The sequence below is a fragment of the Toxorhynchites rutilus genome, chromosome 3, assembly GCF_029784135.1.
Source record: "Toxorhynchites rutilus septentrionalis strain SRP chromosome 3, ASM2978413v1, whole genome shotgun sequence".
Classification (NCBI taxonomy): Eukaryota; Metazoa; Arthropoda; class Insecta; order Diptera; family Culicidae; genus Toxorhynchites; species Toxorhynchites rutilus.
The window spans coordinates 200,477,613-200,499,921 of NC_073746.1; the positions used below are offsets into that span (position 1 = coordinate 200,477,613).

The 22,309-nt window shown below is 42.6% G+C and overlaps 3 protein-coding genes and 1 long non-coding RNA gene across 12 annotated transcripts in view; 3 read left to right on the forward strand and 1 right to left on the reverse strand.

Moving 5' to 3' along the window:
* LOC129779555 (uncharacterized) lies at positions 1-4,241 on the forward strand. Of its 2 annotated transcripts, none has more exons than XR_008743703.1 (3): positions 1-2,400; positions 2,446-2,525; positions 2,583-2,604. XR_008743703.1 is itself a non-coding variant. In XM_055787103.1 (3 exons), the coding sequence occupies exon 3, from the start codon at positions 2,676-2,678 to the stop codon at positions 4,239-4,241; it is 1,566 nt and encodes a 521-aa protein (XP_055643078.1). In that variant the 5' UTR covers positions 2,139-2,400; positions 2,446-2,525; positions 2,583-2,675. The 2 variants fall into 2 exon arrangements, 1 of the variants encoding a protein (XP_055643078.1); XM_055787103.1 differs by having other exon boundaries at positions 2,139-2,400; positions 2,583-4,241.
* LOC129779556 (PDF receptor) overlaps positions 1-22,309 on the forward strand; it is a 127,024-nt gene that overhangs the window by 70,176 nt on the left and 34,539 nt on the right. For 7 of the 8 annotated variants that reach the window (XR_008743704.1, XR_008743705.1, XM_055787104.1 and 4 more), the window contains exons 2-3: positions 12,945-13,144; positions 19,525-19,632. Coding sequence is in view for 6 of the 8 variants with exons in the window: in XM_055787104.1 (XP_055643079.1) it covers positions 13,048-13,144; positions 19,525-19,632 (205 nt within the window). In the remaining 2 variants the exon portion in view is untranslated. Of the gene's footprint in view, positions 1-9,490; positions 9,882-12,944; positions 13,145-19,524; positions 19,633-22,309 lie in introns of those variants that run through there. The other variant, XM_055787106.1, reaches the window with a different exon arrangement.
* The window catches only part of LOC129779560 (uncharacterized), a 26,548-nt gene continuing 6,565 nt past the window's right edge, over positions 2,327-22,309 (reverse strand). The window contains exons 2-3 of the long non-coding RNA XR_008743706.1: positions 8,740-8,779; positions 2,327-2,408 (exon numbers count right to left, since the gene is read on the reverse strand). This is a non-coding gene — a long non-coding RNA (uncharacterized LOC129779560). The remainder of the gene's footprint in view (positions 2,409-8,739; positions 8,780-22,309) is intronic.
* On the forward strand, positions 4,283-9,483 carry LOC129779554 (uncharacterized). Its single transcript, XM_055787102.1, has 2 exons — positions 4,283-8,771; positions 8,817-9,483. The coding sequence occupies exon 1, from the start codon at positions 4,283-4,285 to the stop codon at positions 8,480-8,482; it is 4,200 nt and encodes a 1,399-aa protein (XP_055643077.1). The 3' UTR covers positions 8,483-8,771; positions 8,817-9,483.

Sequence of the window (22,309 nt, forward strand, 5' to 3'; positions counted from 1 at the left end):
ATGCCCAAATACGTTGTTACAGCTGATGTCGAAAAAATGTATCGACAAATCAGGGTGCACAAGCTAGATCGCACGCTGCAGCAAATATTTTGGAGGAAATCTCAGAGTGAATCATTGAAAACCTACCAACTTAAAACCGTTACTTACGGTACAGCATGCGCACCATTCCTCGCCAACCGTTGCTTGAACCAGCTCGCGGATGACGAACAGGATCATTTTCCGTTGGCAGCTCGACTACTAAAGAAATCCTTCTATGTTGACGATTATTTGGCTGGAGATGACGATAAAGATAGAACAATCGAAAGCTGTAAGCAACTAATTCAACTACTTGCTTCTGGGGGCTTCTTGCTCAGGAAATGGAGCTCGAATGATCCAGAAATCCTTTCCCACATTCCGGAATATCTCCGTGATAACCGAGATGATCTTGAAATCGACAAATCTAGCTCGGTCAAAACCCTCGGATTAATTTGGCATCCACTCATTGATTCTTTTGGATTCAAGGTTCCACTACTTTCACCCTCAATACCAATCACGAAAAGGATAGCACTTTCGGAAATGTCCAGGTTGTTTGATCCCATGGGACTTGTGGGAGCAGTAATCGTGTCCGCCAAAATCTATTTACAGTCCCTGTGGTCGAATTCGTTTACTTGGGATGAGGAGTTACCACTCGGCTATCAAAACTGGTGGGAAACCTTTAGGACTGAAATTCAAGTGCTTTCGACCTTGAAAATAACTAGAAGAGTACTTATCGACCAGTTTGACCAACTTGAACTGCACTGTTTTGCAGACGCCTCCGAGAAGGCGTACGGATGTTGCCTGTACGTTAAATCGATCGACAAAGGTGGAAATATAGCTTGCACCCTCCTCATATCAAAGTCCAAAGTATCCCCGCTATCGAAACAGTCAACTCCACGACTTGAATTGTGTGCAGCTGTCATGGCTGCTCAACTAGCCGACACAGTAAAGAAAAATACTGAACTTTCTTGCTCGATCACTTTCTGGTCTGATTCAAGCATTGTGCTTCATTGGATAGCTTCAGTATCTTCAACATGGAAAGTGTATGTGTCCAATCGGATCGCCGAAATTCATCGGCTCACTCATGGAAGCGAATGGCGATATGTTCCGTCAGAGCAAAATCCGGCTGATCGTATATCTCGCGGCATTTCTCCTGCACAAATAATAGACGATCAACTCTGGTGGCATGGGCCACCATTCCTGATGGAAAGGAAAGTTCATTGGCCTACTAATATAATCGAATTATCGCCACTACACCATTGTATTCGAAATCAAGAAATTCGGGGAACCGTATCGCTGGTCACAACCTCGCCTCCCCTAATACTTTCTCTTATCAACAAATATTCGGTTTTGTCTACTCTCGAACGAACGCTCTCATGGATTCGAAGGTTTGTTTACAATTGCCGCACAAGTTCAGAAAACAGATTAGTTGGTCCGCTCAAACCGAAAGAATTAGACGATTCACTAAAACTGCTGGTGAAACAAGTTCAACAAGATTCCTTTTCGTCAGAAATTGCTTTTCTGCACCGATATCCTGGACCTGTGCAAAGGAATTTTTTGTTTAAATCGTCTTTGAAAAAACTCAACCCTTTCTTAGATGTAGAAGGGCTATTGAGAGTACATGGGCGCTTGGAAGCGTTGGACGCTCCATTCGACACTCGACACCCCATCATACTTCCAGCGAAACATCATTTGACTCACCTGATTGCCAAGAGAACTCACATTGACACACTACACTGTGGACCACAAATGCTTCTCAATACTCTACGCCAGCGGTTTTGGCCCATTCGAGGCAGAGATTTAGTGAGAAAAGTGGTGGACAAATGCCTGATCTGCTTCTCCTGCAAACCGAAGAGCATCCAACAACTCATGGGATCATTACCGGCAGCGAGAGTGACTCCGTCGCGCGCGTTTCTGAAGTCCGGCGTGGACTATTGCGGTCCGTTTTACGTTCGCCCGCCGAGTCGTCGGGGCAATTCTCTGAAAATTTTCGTTGCAATATTCGTTTGTATGTTGGAGGCCATACAAACGAATATGGCTGTCCATATCGAAATGGTATATAGCCTGACGTCGGTGTTCACATCACCGGGTATTGACTGTAGCCAGTCGGAGTAATCGGCGAGTACCGATTTTCGTGTGGCTGATAGAATGACAGTTGCTGATATCTGTCAAGACGACTCAAAAGTGGAAGTGAACTGTCAGGGGAATAATAGGAGAAGAAGAAGAAAAGAAATAATAACAAACAAAAAAAAAGGGTTTTGTAAGATTCTGCAAACGGGAAATTTATTAAATATATTTCGATCGAAACAGTGTTAGGAGTGATAAGGTGGATATATCGGTGGGCCAAGTTTACCTCCGCGCCTTACGTAGCACACTGGATTGATTGTGAGTATCTGGAAAGAAAAGAAAATAAATTAAAAAATTAATTAGTGAATTCAATAATAGGAAAAGTAAGCAGTAGGAAGAGTTCAGGAAGGTTAAACGTCGTAAGGGAAAGGAGACTATTTTTAGTAAGTGGTGCAAATGCAGGGTGTAAACAAAATATTAATTAATAAATATAATTTCAGTTTTGAGCCACTCCAAAAGTGTTGCTGTGAAAAATTTAGTTATCCGAACAATCTCAAAATAAAAATAACGAGATTTCGGAGGCCTCAACCACGATGAGCAGCAAATCCCTGGATCTGACTACCACCCCCTGCGAGCGATGTAAGCAGGTCTCGCAGGAGAATGAAGTTATGATTGCCTGTGACAACTGCGATAGTTGGTTTCACCTACGCTGTGTGGGCCTAACTACGGTGCCGAAAAAGGACAAGAAGTGGTTCTGTCCGGATGATTCATGTCAAACGGTTTACCAGGAGAAGCTGAAGAAGAACCGTGATAAGAAGAATCCTACGTCCGCCCCTCCAACCGTTGCCGAGAAGCTGAAAGCTATGGAAGCGGAAAGAAAACGTAAGGAGGAGGAAATGGAAGCCGAGTGGTTAATCAAACAGAAAGAGTTTGAAATCAGTAATGCTCTGAAGGAAAAGCAAATGCGTCTAGAGCGGAACCTACGCGAACAGCAGCTAAAAGCTGCCAGAGAGTTGCGCGAAAAGGAAATGGATGAAAAACGGACTCTGTTTGAAACGGAACTGCGGGAAAAACAGCAGCACTTCGAGCAAATGAAGGTGATGGAAGCCGAGCAACGCGAGAAGATGTCCAAACTGGAAAAGCAGATGGCGATGGTAGACGTCAAGGAAAAGCCGACTAAGAATAAGAAGAGATCCGAATCCCAGGACGTCCAACCGAGTACTTCTAAGCAGTCTCCGAAAGAACAAAAACCGGTTCAGCTGACGAAGGAGAATCTCGATCGCCTCGGGAAGAACAACGACGGCGAAGAAGATGAAGAAGACGAGAGCTCCGATGATGGTGCCGATACCAGCGACGACGGAGTTGATGACGACGACCAGAAAAGCCACATTAGCTTCCAAAACGGGCAGGGGCACCAGCGTGTCGGGCCAAGTAAAGCCCAATTAAGTGCCAGGAATGGGCTTACGCGGAAACTTCCCATTTTTACGGGAAAACCAGAAGAGTGGCCTCTGTTCTTTGGAGCCTACCAAGCTTCTAATGAAGCGTGCGGCTATTCAGACGTAGAGAACTTGGTGCGTCTGCAAGAAAGCCTAAAAGGTGCGGCGCTTGAGTCAGTTCGTGGGCAACTTCTCCTTCCCAAATCGGTTCCTAGGGTCATCACGAAGCTTCGACAACTTTACGGTCGACCCGAGCAGCTGCTGCAAAGCCATCTCGAGAGGGTTCGGAAGCTGGATGCCCCGAGAGCCGACCGGTTGGCCAGTTTCATACCTTTCGGAAATGCGGTGGAACAGCTCTGCGAGCATTTAGAAGCTGCCGAGCTCACTCTTCACCTCGTGAATCCAATCCTGATACAGGATTTGGTAAATAAACTTCCGGACGGAGAAAAGCGACAGTGGTTGCACTACAAACGGAAGAAGAAGGAAACGACTCTGCGAACGTTCACGGATTTCATCTCGAAGATCGTGTTCGACGCATGTGAGGTGAACGTCAACTACGAATACAAGCCAGACACTAAAGCAACAGCTGGGACGAGCGGAAAACTTAAGCAGAAGGAGAAAGCAGCTCTGTACAGCCACAGTGAGGCGAGCGGATCTAATGGACGAAACGATCGGAAGAAGCAGAAGCCGTGTAGAGCGTCCAACGAGACGACCATCGGCTAAGATTCTGTCAGGACTTCAAAAACTTATCCTTTGCAGACAGAATGAAGATAGTCACCAAATGGAAACTTTGCACGGTTTGCCTGAACGAGCACAGTGGGCAATGCCGTTTCAAGATTCGGTGCGACGTAGATGATTGCAGAGAATTGCACAATCCGCTGATCCATCCGGCCACAACGGCAGTTGGCATGCACGCGCACATCAAGCCCAGCGGTACAATGATGTTCCGGATGATTCCAGTTATGATTCACTGCGGAGAAAAATCGCTGGCTGTGCTTGCATTCCTAGACGAAGGAGCTTCCATCACGCTGATAGAGACCGAGTTGGCTGATCGTCTGGGGCTAAACGGAGTGAAAGAAAAGCTAGTTCTCAACTGGACTGCGGACGTTTACCGAGTCGAGAAGAACTCCAGGCGAATGAATCTGTGGACTTCCGCTGTAGATAAAGAGAATCCGGAGAAGACTTTGCTGAGATCGGTGTATACAGTCGACAAGCTAAGACTACCGCACCAGACGCTCAAGGCTGATGAACTGTCGGCGCAGTACGATCACATGCGGGGATTGCCGATCAGTTCGTATGATGGTCGACCTGGAATTCTAATTGGGCTAAGCAACATTCACGCCTTTGCTCCTCTGGAAGCGAAGATAGGCACTACGAGCGAGCCAATTGCAGTACGGTGTCAACTCGGCTGGACGGTGTACGGGCCGCGACGAGCATCTTCTGAATCGCAGGGCAACTATCTAGGCTACCACCAACAGGTATCCAACGAAGATCTTCACGATCTCCTCAAAAACCATTACGCACTCGAAGAATCCGTGGTACGAGTGCACCAGGAATCGGCTGAGGATAAGAGGGCTCGGTCGATCCTAGAGCAGACTACGAAACGCGTAGGGGACCATTTCGAGACGGGGCTCCTCTGGATCCAGGACGACGTGAGCTTCCCGGACAGCTACCCTATGGCGTTGAAGCGGCTCAAGCAGTTGGAGAGAAAGCTGGAAAGGTCGCCGGAATTGTATCAAAACGTTCGAAAGCAGATCGAAGAATATCAAACCAAAGAATATGCCCATGAAGCCACCGAAGAAGAGCTGCGTATTGCGGATCCCAAAAAGGTGTGGTATCTCCCGCTGAATGTGGTGCTGCATCCGAAGAAGCCTGACAAAGTTCGACTCATCTGGGACGCTGCGGCGATGGTCCAAGGAATCTCCCTCAACTCCATGCTGCTGAAGGGGCCGGACCTACTAGTGCCGCTGGTGTCAGTGCTTCTCAACTTCCGGGAGCGACGGATTGCTTTCGGTGGAGACATCCGCGAGATGTACCATCAAATGAAGATGATCGCCAAGGACAAATCCGCCCAACGGTTCCTGTTCCGAAACAACAGCGCAGAAAAGCCGAAAGTGTACGTCATGGACGTCGCCACGTTTGGGTCGACGTGCTCGCCTGCATCAGCACAGTACGTCAAGAACCGGAATGCGGAGGAGCATGCCGGTCAATTCCCGGAAGCAGCGATGGCCATCATCAAAAGGCACTATGTCGATGACTACTTCGACAGTGTCGACACGATTGAGGAAGCGGTAGAACGAGCGAAACAGGTGAGGTTTATCCATATGCGAGCCGGGTTTGACATTCGAAACTGGGTGTCGAATTCGCTGGAAGTTCTGACAGCGTTAGGGGACGCCAAACCTGGGGGAGCAGTTGTTTTCAACCAAGATAAGCAGAAGTCCAACGAACGGGTTCTTGGGGTAATCTGGGAGCAAGAAAATGACGCCTTTGCCTTTTCTGCGACTCCCCGGCCGGAAATGCAAGCCTATTTGTGCGGTGAAAAGCGGCCTACAAAGCGAAACGTTCTAAGCTGTGTTATGGGGTTTTTCGATCCATTGGGGCTACTGTCCCCATTCACGATTCATGGCAAAATGCTCGTCCAACATCTCTGGCGAAGTGGCTGCGAATGGGATCACCAAATCGATGAACGCGGTTGGAACCAGTGGCAGCAGTGGATTGGATTGCTTCCAAAAGTCGAGGAATTACGAATTCCACGATGTTATCTGGGTGATGCTGAATCTTCGTCGGTAGAGTCCCTCGAGCTGCACATCTTTACGGATGCGAGCGAGCACGCTTATGGCTGCGTGGCATACCTAAGGTCGGTCGTCAATGGAGAAGTGAACTGTAATCTGGTCATGTCTCGCGCAAAAGTAGCGCCGCTAAAGCGTCAGTCGATTCCCAGATTGGAACTGATGGCTGCCGTCCTCGGCGCTCGATTGAGCCGAACCTTTTTGGAAACGACTACGTTGTGTATTGATTGCACCACTCTGTGGACCGACTCCCGAACTGTACTGTCGTGGCTACAGTCAGATCAATATAAATATAAGCAGTTCGTTGCATTTAGAGTTGGTGAGATTCTGGAACTAACCAACATGAGAGACTGGCGATGGGTACCGACCAAGCAGAACGTCGCGGATGTTCTCACCAAGTGGGGTCGAGGACCTCCATTGCAGAACGAGTCGGATTGGGTGAATGGTCCAACGATGCTGTATCAACCGCGCAATCAGTGGCCGGTAATTGAACCAAGCGAAGATACCAGCGAGGACGTGAGAGGTCTAATGATGTTCCATGAAGTGGTCGATGTGAGCGCTGTTTCAGGTTGGACGAAATTGGTACGGGTGACCGCAACGGTGGTACGATTCATCTTTAACTGTCGCCGTAAAATAGCCGGCGAGCCAATCGTGACTTCGCAGGCTACGAAGCATCATCGTCCGCTAATCAGAGCAAAACAACCAGCAATTCAGCAACCCCTTCAACAAGAAGAACTTCGGCATGCGGAAACCATTCTCTGGAAACAGTCGCAATTCGCCAGTTTTCCGGAGGAGATGAGCATCCTCACAGCGAATCTCGAGCTAGAAACGGGACAACCACCGAAGAGAATCGAGAGGTCCAGCGTTTTGTACAAACGTTCTCCAATTCTGGACGCGGAAGGTGTGCTGCGAGTACGAGGAAGAATGGAGACCAATGAAACGATCCCGTTCGACAAGAAATTCCCGATCATCCTATCGGGGAGACACGAGATAACCCAAAAACTGATCCTGCATTACCACGAGAAGTTCGGGCATGCTTACAGGGAGACCGTATTCAACGAACTTCGTCAGAAGTTTTGGATCCAGAACGCACGTACAGCAATTCGACGAGCAACCGAGACTTGCGTGTGGTGCAAGGTAAATCGATGTGTTCCGGCTGCTCCCATGATGGGACCGTTACCCGTCCATCGTACCACTCTTCACCTACGGCCTTTCAGTGCGGTAGGAGTCGACTATCTAGGACCAGTTGAGGTAATCATAGGTCGCAGAACGGAGAAAAGATGGGTGGTGGTCTTCACATGTATGGCTGTGAGGGCCGTGCATTTGGACGTGGTTTACAGTCTGAGCACGGAGTCCTGCCTGATGGCCATCAAACGGTTCTCGAGCAAGCGAGGCATTCCCGACCACATCTTTTCCGACAACGCCACGTGTTTCCACGGAGCGAACACCGTAATGAAGAAGGAAATTGAGAAGATACATAAAGAGTGTGCGGAAAGAGTCACTTCGTCCACCACAGCGTGGCATTTCAACCCTCCCAGTACACCACACATGGGCGGTGTCTGGGAGCGAATGGTACGGTCGGTCAAAGAGGCACTGCGGGTCCTGGACGACGGGCGGAAGCTGACCGATGAGATTCTCATCACGGCTTTGGCAGAAGCTGAGGATATGATTAATACCCGACCATTAACTTACATTCCACAGGAGTCCGCTGATGAAGAAGCTATATCACCGAATCACTTCATAAGAGGAACGGTGACCAAGGAAGATGCAGTTTTGGACAACCCAGATCAATACTATGAAACCCTGCGCAACATGTATCAACGGTCGCGGTGCCTGGCCAGCAAGTTTTGGGAACGGTGGTCGCAGGAGTACTTGCCCACTCTCAATCATCGCCCGAAATGGTTCGAGGATAGGAAGCCTCTGGAGGTCGGAGATCTGGTGTTCATTGTGGAAGGAAAGAACCGGAAGCAGTGGAGACGAGGACGCGTACAAGAAGTCGTCAAGGGAGCAGATGGAAGGATCCGGCAAGCGGATGTAAGGACGGCTGATGGCAAAGTGTATCGACGAGGTGTGGCGAATCTGGCGGTGATGGAGATACAGGATGGTAAATCCGGAAGGGCTGGAGGCTCTACCGGATGTTACGGGCAGGGGACTGTTCACATCACCGGGTATTGACTGTAGCCAGTCGGAGTAATCGGCGAGTACCGATTTTCGTGTGGCTGATAGAATGACAGTTGCTGATATCTGTCAAGACGACTCAAAAGTGGAAGTGAACTGTCAGGGGAATAATAGGAGAAGAAGAAGAAAAGAAATAATAACAAACAAAAAAAAAGGGTTTTGTAAGATTCTGCAAACGGGAAATTTATTAAATATATTTCGATCGAAACAGTGTTAGGAGTGATAAGGTGGATATATCGGTGGGCCAAGTTTACCTCCGCGCCTTACGTAGCACACTGGATTGATTGTGAGTATCTGGAAAGAAAAGAAAATAAATTAAAAAATTAATTAGTGAATTCAATAATAGGAAAAGTAAGCAGTAGGAAGAGTTCAGGAAGGTTAAACGTCGTAAGGGAATGGAGACTATTTTTAGTAAGTGGTGCAAATGCAGGGTGTAAACAAAATATTAATTAATAAATATAATTTCAGTTTTGAGCCACTCCAAAAGTGTTGCTGTGGAAAATTTAGTTATCCGAACAGTCGGGTTCGTTCTTAAGTGCTTTGAAACGCTTCGTGGCACGTCGCGGTCGCGTAACTGACGTGTACTGCGACAATGCAAGCACTTTTGTTGGTGCGAATCGTCAGCTGCAAGAGCACAGACAGCTATTCGATGAGCTGCACCGTTCTGAAGATCTCACAAACAAGTGCACCAAAGTGGGAATTAACTTCCACTTTAATCCAGCTCGGTCTCCGCACTTTGGAGGGTTGTGGGAGGCCGCCGTTAAGTCCTTCAAGCACCATCTGTATCGCATCATGAAGGATACTCTCCTCACTATCGAGGAATTCAACACCTTGATTACCCAGATTGAAGGAATCATGAATTCAAGGCCTCTCACACCCCTGTCATCCGATCCTGCTGACGTTGTTGCTCTCACTCCGGGGCACTTGTTAGTTGGAGAGCCGTTATTCCAGATTCCTGAGCCTGATCTCTGCGAAACTCCTATTAATCGCCTCACTTCTTTCCAGAAAATGCAACAGAAGATTCAACATTTTTGGAAGGTTTGGTCTAGTGCGTATGTTGGTCAACTTCAAGATCGACAGAAATGGCCGATGGCTCATCCAGACATCAAAATTGGAACATTGGTACTGCTGAAGAACGAATCAACTCCCCCAATGAAGTGGAATCTGGGCCGAATCGAAAGCGCCTTCCCTGGCAGGGATGGTCGCACAAGGGTCATCCAGGTTCGAACCGCAAATGGAAGTTACCGACGGGCAATAACGGAAGTCTGTCCTCTACCGATCGACGATGTCATCGAGGCTAACAGATCAACCAGTGCAACTTCGTCAATCCTAATTGACCAAAACCAGACATAGTTAGATAGGATTCATGTTTGAAAGTTCCTTTCAACGGAGGCCGGTATGTTGCGGCAGCCCATTAGAAACTAAATTATTCGATATATTGCCTATTCCTATTCCCAATTTAAAATCACATTGTGGTACTAGTTTGCGAGGGAAATATTTCAAAAGTGAAATATTACAAAAGAAGCTACTCTCACTACACATTTAGGCCGATTACACATTATCCGGTTTCTGCCGGACCGGTCTGAAACCCAAATGGCAAATTTCAACCGTACCAACCTATTTACGGCGCCGTGATGCAGCCGTCTACTGCGACTACATGTCCGGCGATCGGACAAGTATTATACGCGATGAAAGTAGTATAGTGTCGACGTCTGGTGGAGACATCAGTTTGGGAAAGCAAATCATTCTCTATAAGATTATTAAACCTTAAGACAGTTTTGAGTTGTTTAAATTTTTAATGAAAATTTATTTCATTACTTATTTCATTTCTTAAAACCTGCGGTACTGATTCTTGTTTAATCATTTCTGTATAATTTTCTTGATATTTTCACTAAAACTCAATATTGTAATATAAAATCACTATCAAACATAATTATTGTTCCGGGGTATTTCCTCTCTTGCAAAAAACGTGCTACTCTATTACATAAAAACATATAACATATAAGAAAAAGTTAATTTTCATTCATAATTTTTTATTTTATATATGTGTTTACTGCACCTGAAAGTCCATTATCACTATCATTTCCCAAAAGCGGAGCATGAAGCTCAACGCGAATTGACAGTTGTTTGTGATGTCTGTTAGTGTTAGTACAATTCAGGCAATTTTTCCTCTCATGCATTAGTATGTGTGGTATTGACGTTTGTTTGTTTTGGAGTCAATTCAGAAGTCGCAAGTGATATGGATGCCGAAATTTTTATTTCGCTGCTATGGAACAAGTTAAGTGATGAACCTTTCTGATCAAAGCGAAGCAATGGTCACAGGCGCACGAGGGCATCATGGAGTATATTGCCATGGATTGTGTTATTAACGGTGGGTAGTGTCTTTCGACAAATTGATCGAGTTCTTAATTAACCTCTGTTTTTGTTTTGTTCACAGACAACTTCCCTTATTCGAAATCAGTATTGATCGAGATCAAGGATGTGAAATAAATTTCCAACTGGTTCATCAAGGGCAAAATTTTGAGCGACTTCATCGAGCTGAATGTGAAGGTCAGTTTTTGTTCAATTAAACACACCAAAATAGTTATCTCTTCTAATTCTTATACGGTATTCCACACAGTTCGTCCTGACCCGGAACACGATCGACGATGAGGTGTCCGCAACTCGACTCGAGGAACTCAAACCAAAACTGTCCGATCTGTGCTCGGCGATCAAGATGTTCCCCTGTCCGACACAAAAGTATCGGTTCAGATAGAGCGAAATCACCCAGTTGTTGGCATTTCTGATTCGTCATTCATCGCCCAGGATCCGCTTATTAACAGCTGTGCGTTGAAGCGAAATGCGTTCGAGAAGCTGTCCTTGCTCCAGGAGTACGTGCACCAGGAATTGCGACATATGTATGCTGAGCGCCTTTCTGGACGAAGAGATAGTGAGATAGTGTTTGAAGGAAAATTACTATGTAATTTTAATCGTAAGAATAATTACTGCAATGGTGGAATAAAATAGACAGTCTAGAATGGATGAATAAGCATATACTCTCTCGTAGGTAAATTCTAAGGATAATCACAGGAACTGAACACATATCACATATAATTAAGTACCCCCCCCCCCCTTGTTACGAAATGATATAATTATTGGTTCATCAAATTTTACACTTTTTTCTAACCGTGTTTCTGAGACTGTTGAAAAAATATGTGGCAACAGAGCGTGTGAAATAAATCATGCTAGTTGTGTATGTTTGGAAATAAAAGAACTTAGCGTGTGGATAAGTACACCGCAACTGGACTAAAGTTAGTTTTTTTGAAATACTGTTTATTACAGCCATGTTTTTTGTCCAGTAGGTTTTTCATGTTTATTGAACATAAGAACACCGCTCTGATGTGCAAGTAGTGTACGCGAGGCCTGGCGTACTACACCCCGGCCGAATGTACTCTCCAATGGACACAAATTTGGGAAGGCTCGTGGTTGCCGCAGCAGTTGTGGTTTCAGGATTTCCCATATGCAATCAGCTGCATGTAGCTGAAATATTTGCAATGTTTACCTGTCATTCCACTATATTAATAAATGCATGTATGTGTATGTGAATGATGTACGGTTTTGTGTAGTGCGATGACTCTTTCACATTGTTATCCGGTTATCCGTCCAAACCCAGCGGCGCTTTTTGAAACCGGTCCGGCTGAAACCGGATAATGTGTAATCGCCCTTACTCTCCCGATATAAATCGCCGAATAATCAAGAAAATTTATAAACCTCAAGGGAGATAATTTATTGTATCCGGTACCAATTCAGCATCCAGTTTAATAAAGATCATCTTCAGAACACGACGTGTTTGAGTAGAGTCAACCCTTTTTTTTTATACGTTGGCATCCATCCAGAAAGAACTACTTTGGATTAAATCCATCTAGTTGAATTACCACCAACCATCTAGGACACGTTCCAGTTTTCTGTCCACTCCAAGGATAGTTTCCGCGGCTAAGATCCGGAACAGATATTGTTTACTACTGTTGAAAATTGAAGAGTGGCAAACAAAATAGTGTTTGTACAAATATCAAATCAAACATTATCTGTCAAAAAATATCAAATATTTGACCTCCGGGCAAACAGTGTACGGCCACCTTAACATTAATAACATTTTATACGAACCTCCCACCTTATATATGACGTCTCCCACCGTTTTAGAGACATCTTAACATTATGTTCAATTTTTAGAGCGTAAACCATCTGTCAATTGTTTCACTGTTTACATTTTCTTGCCACAAATCGTTGCCACTTTTTTCTCTCGTGTTCCACTTCTCTTCTCTGTTTATACTATCATAAATAAATTCGAAGACCTGTGGAAACTATGAATATTAGCATAAAAAACAATTTTCAGAAAAAGTTTTTTAAAAAAAACTCTAATTTTTACTATCCACGATTGTTACGAATACAATTTGAATTCTTTTTTTTTTATTATTTTCAGGTTACATTAATTCGTCTTATTGAAGCAACAATGCCCGATATAACTTAACAAATCACCTGAAGCGAAAGTAACTAAATCAAAATACTAGAGGTAATGATTCGACATGGTCTCACCATACACTGACGGATCGCAACTTTTTCTAAATGCGACTCTTGATTCATGTGCACTTAAGTATGAGGAATTCGTCATACCAAACACAGGTAAATAAAAAATGGATAATAATGAAAGTAAAGTTTTCTTCATCAGTTTACAGAATCATCAAAGATAGGGGATGGTGGCCCTGACCCGACCCCCTTTTTTGCACCGACAATCCATCACATAAAATTCTCATTTTTTTGTGACTGGCATTGAAATGAATACTATAACTCTTAAACTATGTTTTATGCTGGTCGGTGTGGTTCATGAGTGACGAAAAGGGGGGAAACATGACGAATCGGAAGTCCCTTTTTCGACACCTCCAAAAATGGTGGAGCTAAGACGACCCCCCCATGGTCTTTGCATCGAAACTACGTCCAATTGGCCGGAAATGATAGACACTCCCAATTGCATAGGTAATAGGTGAAAATAACTGACGAGCGGAAAACGAATGTAATCCTGTTTTAACTTCCGGTTTACTGATAATGGCTCTAAATGACCAACAATGATGGATACCCCTACGATATGGGTATTGGGTGAAAGTGGGTGCAGTTGGGTATAGTGGAAGTCGAATATCGTATTCCGATGTCATTTTGGAAACGAAGATGGTGGCTTCCGGTTCATTGAAAACGGCTCTAATAGACCGGAAATTAAGTTGGGAATTGAGTTAGACAAAGAATGTGTCAGAGCGAAATGGTGGTAGTAAAAGAACTCATGCGGAAACGGAAATGGGAACAGAAATGGAAACGAAAAAGAAAACGGAAACAAATGCAACGACAGCGCTCTACGGTCAACACGCGAACACAAACGCCCACACAAAGAACAAAAACAACGGGCCGGATTAGGACCACCCTGACTTCTTTCAATTAACGGCATGCAGTGTACTACATGTAAAAGGTAAATTAAATTCATATAGCTTGTTTTGATAAACAGACCATAAGCAAACGAAATTGCCTAGTTTTGTATTTTTTCGACATCTATAAGAGCATTTAACTTATTTTTCGTACAGGTCCAAAATATATCTTTTCCTTTTTTTAAGCATTGAAAACACAAAACGGCGCCATTGCTAGAATGAATGGAACAGGATAATGGTCACTATAGAACCAAATTGTCAGCGTAGTGACACCTTTACAACAGAGTTCTATCTATACTCATCCCATACAGATGAATCCCTTTACTACTTATTAGTTTATTTCAAAAGTTCTTACCCTCAATGGCCAATCACCTCCTAAGTGTCTGACACCACCTTCATGCTTTTCACTCATGAGAGATGCACCATCATGAGCGGGTTTCCATACCTGACATCCACTGTGTCTCGTTAATATGCCTTACGAAGCTTCAATATTACACCACATCTCGCATGCAGGCTGACAAGACGTTCCAACACATATTCCGAACATGCATTATCGTACCTCACACGTAGGCTGACGAAACATTGTTCCTCCAAGGCACGGTCAACGCTCTGCGGAAACGTTGGGAAATATACCGATAAAAAAATGTTGACACCACTCACACGGAGTACACTCTCCGTCGGAACATGTTCCTTAACTGGCTCTGGTACCGATTCAGGTAAGCGAGAATTTTTCGTTCGAACAAGGAGCCCCGGCTAGCAATACAAGTCTAGCATCAGGGATGGCTATAGTGGCACGAGGTCCCACTGCTTGTACCAATTCTAGTAGATATTTAGCAAAACTCCTCCATCGAGGAAAATGACTTCACACATTTTCGTTATTCTAGTCCATGGTATTATTCCGAGATTGCTCCCCTTTACTGGTCTTGATACCGGTGCCGAAGTATGACCGTCGACACCGATGGGGGTTGCTTCACATACTTGATACGGGGTGGCTCTTTTCCAATGTTGGCTGTTTCTGTAGTCACTAGTGTAATGTTGTGCTGCAAACATTTAGAAACCACCTAAAGCTCAACTAATTTAATATCTGAATGCACTTTTTATTTTATTGCAGATCTCCAAGTGATAGGACCTAGAATGTTTTGACAGTGGTTCGTTCTAAAATTTTTCTTCTTCCAGTGCTGAAAAGTTCTTCACGAATCATTTTGTTTCAAAAAAGTTAAAAAAAAAAGCTTGGAAACAAGGGTTGGCGGCATGCCTTTCATCGTCAAGACGATTTCGTCACTCATAATGTCCATAATGTCGAGCTTTGCCGAAAAAACCTTCAGCCAATCTCGTATTTCTCCAGAAGGGAGAGAATGCTGCAAAATCATCTATATCGATCGAATACAAAGTGCTACGATGTCTAATTCTTCACTTCGGGGTGAAGCTAGCATTACGAACAAACTATCGAGCGTAGTTGCTTGACTGTTCCCCCGTAGTGAAGGGACAATCTCCTAACTTTGTTGTCAATGTCCACCGTACATATTAAGGCACACAACATTATTTAGGTTCACAACACAGATTCCACAATTTTTTGGAAATGCAGAGCTCAATGAAGTACACCCAATGTGCTTTTGGGTACAATGGTGGTTTATAAACAGCTTCAGAGTTCGTGTGATTCTGGCAACGGCAATTGATTTCGTCCAACCTCGACATTATACCTCGTTCAATTCTATACAACGAGAGATACTCTAAAGTTATTTTGCAGCATGATAACGTTAGACTCCATGTTCCGTGGTAGTCAATGTGTATTTTTTCATTCTTTATTTTTTCCATTCCTTGCTCCCTCTGGCTATCACTCATCCCGGAAAAAGACAAAGCCTAACCAACCAGTCCTTGAGCGTAATATGAAGGCTGCATGAAAAATGAAGAATATGACCAAATTTTGAAATGATAAAATTTTTATAAAAATGCCTAGGATTTTTTTTTAAATAGAGTTTTACACTTAGTGAAGGGTTATGCCAAAATTGCACAACAATTCAAAATCCAATGCATATAAATATTGAATTAACACACAACACTATGAACATGAATGATACTTTTTTGCGTGCCACAAGTTAACACATTCGTCGCCCCGTTACCCGGTCATATGGTGGAACTCTTCTTACTCAGATTGAATAGAATTTTTAAAGGAATTGGATGGAATATTACCTAAGTATAAATATAGGATGTATCTTCTTCTTCTTCTTCTTCAATGGCACTAACGTTCCTAGAGGAACTTCGCCGTCTCAACGTAGTATTACCTGCGTCATTTTTATTAGTACTTAGTTGAGATTTCTATGCCAAATAACACGCCTTGAATGCATTTTGAGTGGCAAGCTCTAGAATACGCGTGATCACAGTGCAAGTCGGAGGAAATTTCTTTGACGAAAAATCCCCCCGACCAGAACGGGAATCGAACCCGAACACCCGGCATGTTAGTTATGACGCTAACCACTCGGCCAAGGGAGCACGAAATATAGGATGTATAGAATATTCATAATAATAAAACCACAGTAATAATAATTTTATACTACATTTTGACGAGGGACTACGTCTAACCGGAATATATGGGGATGAAATGAAAACCTAAACACTGAACATGCAGGAAAAAATGAATGATTTCGAATGCTTATAACATCGAACATTTGTTAATAGATCGGAAGGATGTTTGCATCAATTGATAGGAAATTTTTCTACGTGTCTACCACAATTAATAAAATGTTATATTTCATGAGATAGACAATTGAATATCTGTAAAATATCAAGCGTTATATAAACGCCCTAACTGCCAAGTTTTGATTGGTCCGATTTACGGTTTCCCCAACACAGACTTCAAAATCAATGTACCTGTGGGAATCCGATTGGCAAATATATGCAAGCTGCGAGTACTTTTGTACTCGCTTGTCTTTGTGCAGACCGGAATATGTTTCCCTAAAACGTACTTCTAAGCCTGGGAAAATCGTCATTTCAGATACTAAAGGTGGATGAGCTTTCGCGGTTCGGGAACTACATAAACATGAGAGCTTGAGCTTGAGCTTTGGTAGACTTGGGTACACTTCGTAGTTGCTCTCCGTGATTGACCTGAACCAGCGAAATTGCACGAAGAACACACCGAATGACGCTTGGGAGTAGCAAACCATTCTCATTGTACAAATTTCGATGATTCGAACTTTAAATAATCAATAACGACGACGGCACGTCCCTACAGTCATCAGGGGAAGAGAACAATGTTAAAATGATATTCGCCGCTCGAAGACCAGAAGGGTCACCTCTATATCGTGGTTCCCTAGCCTTTATCAAGGATAGTTGTTAGTGGGAAAGGTAAAAATCAATATTCACTGTGATGAGTGATGTGATAAGGAGTTTATCCATTTCTTTCTTTCCATAATAACCATGGATAACAGATATTTTAACCATCCTCCTTAGAGGCTTTGGACCTCTGCTCTGGTTCTCAATAAACATGAGAGATGCAAATTTCAGAGGGAAATGTAAAATACATTGATCATTTGACAACTCTTCCGTTCACATATTCTGGTAGTCCTAGGCATCATATCAAATTACAATGCATGAATTGATTATACATGGCAACTGTTCAAACTATTTACTTACAAAGCAAATATGTTGAATTCAATTGAATTTAGAAATTGTTTCATTCAATCGATAATCTTTTAAATACAATACAAATGCTTACTAAGACAACGGCAGTCCCACGTCAACGTTGCGGTTATATCATTGATATAACCCACCCATTTTTTTATTAATTTTGTATTTCAGATGGTTTGATGGTTGTATACTGTTTCTTACCATATACTTATATGGTATGACATTGACATGACAACGAAAAAGTCAGTTTCAATTAAAAATATATATATATATATATATATATATATATATATATATATATATATATATATATATATTGTTAGATCATGTGAAAGTTGTTTACTAACGAAGTTCGACCTTCATTCAACAATGTACCCGAATATTGGGATCCGCAAGAAACTCAACCGGATGGGCGACGAACGTATCAACTGGAGCATACGTGAAAGTACTCTAACAGGGACTGAAAAACATTTATTTAAGGTGAAGGTGGAAGCTAGCCATTGTAGTAGTATAGGTAAACCCTCGAGTAAAAATGGGGTAATAGTGTTTGTGAGAGAAGAGCAAAGCACACGTAAATAGATCAATTTACTTATCAGACTGTGTGGCGCTTCATTGACACGAGTCTTTGAATACATTTGAAAAAAAATAACAATTCAATACTAAAGTTAAATGTATGAACGATATGTTCCGATGAACAATTGCAAATATAAATATATATAGAAGGTGCATTTGCATATGAAGCAAAATTCTGATTATACGCGAGCGTAACATGAGCAAATTTATAACACATGCGAATTGGGGGTCTTTTGGTATTAATTTGGTTCTTCCGCATAGTAACTCGATGTTGATAATTCCTTAATATTTTCCTTCGTTGATCGTATTGTTTTCACATATTCACGTTGGAGAGCCTTAATGTTGATTGAATGTAATACTTTTCCGTTTACTGTTTTTGAGAGCATAGGCAGCCGTGGCAGTGTTCCGAGCTCTGCGATACAATTTTCTTACCCAATGTTAAAGTTGCTAAAACATACATTATAGACCCATTAAGCGTAAAAACAATAATTGTATTGATATCAATACAATTTTATTTTATTGATTTTCATTACATGAAACGCTATGACTCAGGATTGACATTTTATTGAGTGGTTTTCATAGCTGTTTCGATGATGTTGTCTGGCATCAGTGTCGAAAAAATAACGATGCTTTCACCAATACAAACAAACCCATTGCCGAAGATTGAAAAACGAAAATTTAACTTTCAGAGCACTTGCTAGAGTTTTCCGACATTTTTCACTATACAGTGCGACAGCAGATGAAAATTCAACATCTTGTAAGTAATCGATTAGAATTTGGTTGATATTACTTGATGGGAAGTGTGCGAAAACGATCATTTTCTTCACACTGTTTCGCAAAATTATTGATTTTTGGGCGAGAGGTGAGGGAAGGAGATGAATGAAATGAGCGCCATTGTGGCAGCCATTTGTGGCTAGCTTCCACCTTCACCTTAAACTCCTGAAATGAGTCTACACTAATCCTGCCGGACAAATTCAGTACTCATATGATTTAATGTTTAATGTTTATGAATCAATTCACCTTTTGATATTACAAACTTTATACCTCACAATTATGAAAGAAAAACATTATATCTCAAGTTTTAGTGTCCAAAATATTCATTTTTTCTTTTAAAATTGATACACCATCCATGACAAAATAATAAAACGTTCAATTCGCGAATGACAATATAGCCGAACATAAACTTTCCCGGTTGACATCTTCGTTACCTATATGTGTTACACAACATAATTTTTTTATAACCGTTTTCATCCAATCAACTCCCCCTGGTTACATAAACTAGCCACGTATCTATAATTTCATGTGAACAACGTGGGTGGCTTACTTGCATAACACCAAAAATCTGTTGTTATCTCACAAATAATTACGCTCCTTATTTTCTCCCCCCGTTTTCAGTTCCTTACTGCAATTGGACATGGGACACAATACTGTGTTGGCCTCCAACTCCTGCTGGGTCGGTGATAAAACAACGGTGCCCTTCCGCACACGGAATAGATACGAGCAGTAAGTAAAATTAAAACAATACTGGATTATTAACCAGACACTATGGAAAATTTAAACATTTTGAAACATCATGAAACTTTTGTTCTATTTTCCATCAATTTGTCTATTAAAAACAATATACCATCCATCCTACGTCCAAAGTATTACTTTCAACAATGTTCTGGCGTATTTTAATTAAATTAGGCTAAAATGAAATAAATTAGGAAATCATTTGAGATACAATTTGCACTATGTTTCATAACCGCTTCTTCGCCGAAGATTTAGATTTATTTTTCATACTTGATTATTGCTTTTTCATGTGTATTTTCAATACGTGATGACAGTAGTTTTATGTAATTGATTGTAATATGATGTAATTTGATTCATGTTTAGATTTAGATTTAGATTTATATTTACATTTAAGTACATCATTGGGACCCTGTAGCCTGTTGATGAATTGACAAGAAAACAAAAAAAATATGAGAGGTTGTGTTCAAGACACGACCGCATTGTTGACGTAGAACTACGCAGTAGTCTAATTCAAGTCGCTATCCCGGCTACCTAAGATATCCAGGACGGGGATATCCGATTGAGAGCACAAGGCAGACAATCGGATATCCCCGTCTGGGATATCTTATGTAGCCGGCATCCTGATCTTCTGCTTCATCTATACTTGTTCCTCAGAAACGCCGATGTCAACGTTTAATGATGTTTCCTTCGTTGTGTCCCCGTTTCATATCCCTCCTATCCGATCGATAAACTTTTACTTAGTCGCGGCAATACATACACACACTCTTTACAGATGCACGGGCCGAAGGTTGTGCAGTCCACTGATCATTCAACAAGAGCCAAAGGTTGTACCACTCATGACAACTCTACACGAGCTGATGATTGCGCCGGCTAGTGACCATTCTATCCTGGATTCCTCGAGTCGAGAAAGACGCATCACGCTAGATATGGGGTACAGACTAGGGGGGCGTTGCTGTTTAATGGTCAGCTGCATCCCAATAGAAAGTATCCCGTGTCGGGCACACGTACAGAGCATCGAAGACTGCAACATACCAATTATGAGAACACTTGTAATACTAACCTCGAGTAATCGGTTACATATTACTAACATAGTTGTAAGACAAAAATTGTCAAAATATTGGACTCCCGGCCCCGTCAGGCTAACGCCACATGTGCCTTAATAAAATATATATTTTGGGAAAAAAAGTCGCTTGTTTATAACTGCGGATATTATTTTATAATGCTACGGAAATTTTGAAATAACCATTCTATCAGTTTGGTCGCAATGAAATGTTTTTTTGACGTAGGACTACGTCTAACCGGAAGATATTGGGGGTGAAATGGAAATCTAGGCACTGAACAAGTAGGAAAAAATGCAAGATTTGGAACGCTTATAACTCGAGCATTTCTCAATAGATCGCAAAGGTTTTTGCATCAATTGATAGGAAATATATCTACGCATCTATCATAACGAATAACATTTCATTTTTCTTGAGATAAATAATTGAATAATTGTGAAATATCAAGCATTGTCAAAATGCACTATGTGTCCATTTTTGATTGGTCCATTTTGTGCTCCCCAAATCGTACCGACCAAAACGGGCAACCAGAGCAGCAGCGAAATAGAATGAAGCACGATTGGAAAGGAAAAAGAAAAAAATGAACGAAACATTGGTCGCAGTCTCACACATGCGTAATTCTCGAGCCAGCCAGTCAGCTTAAAAATCCCCGCTCCGCTGCCGTAACGATCATCCTCATTCAAACCGTACACCACATCGGTTCGCATCACAACACATCAACAAACCAACCCAAGCAGCCATGTCTGGACATGGTAAAGGAGGAAAAGTGAAGGGAAAGGCAAAATCCCGCTCGAACCGTGTTGATCTGGAGTTCCCCGCAAGGGTAGCTAGGCCGAGCGCGTTAGTACCAGTGCACCAGTCCACCTAGCCGGCGTTATATAGTTTCGGCCGCCGAAGTGATCGAGTTAGCTGGCAAAGCTGCTCGCGACGATAAGAAAACCCGCATTCGGAACAGAACACATTCGGTTCGGTGGACATCAAGACAACAGGCAGTTGCAGCGAGTGGCGAGTGGCAAACGCAATCGCAAAACGGCATCAGGTAGCAGAAGAAAAAAGTTTGTTCTTTATACAAACTGCTTTGGTGGCAAATCCGGAACAAGGCGGCATCGAGGGCGTTCGAAATGGTTTTTTTCAAAACCACGAGTACTAAGTTTTCTAAATTGGAACCATTCCATAAAACAAAGCGCTTTTCAGGGCCATTAAACCTTTCAAAAAAGAGTTTACGAAATACAGTTCAATGCTTTCTAAAACATTATCCAAAATAATAATAAAACACAAATTGATTTTTTCATAATTTGTTTGCCAGGATCTGATGAGTATGTGAATTTGGCAGTTGTTCTGAGCTTATTAATAGTTGGGGACTGTCCAGATTATTCAATTTTCACCAATTCTTAAATTGTTTCCAGATTGAAAGTACAGTAATTTACAATTAGTTCGACATTTAGCTAATTGGATGGACATGTAATGCGACTTATTTAGTTGGACATTTTTGTAAACATAGAGATCCAAATTATGACCCCACATTGAAAGTCGACACTGTACCACTGTCATCACAAATGTTCAATTACAGGTTAAAATCGCCTCCAATGCGACACTGAGTGGCGCTTCGG

What these genes read in the sequence shown, in the direction of transcription:
- LOC129779554 (XM_055787102.1), top strand. Translation starts at nt 4,283, where the DNA reads ATGAAGATAGTCACCAAATGGAAACTTTGCACGGTTTGCCTGAACGAG.
- LOC129779555 (XM_055787103.1), top strand. Translation starts at nt 2,676, where the DNA reads ATGAGCAGCAAATCCCTGGATCTGACTACCACCCCCTGCGAGCGATGT.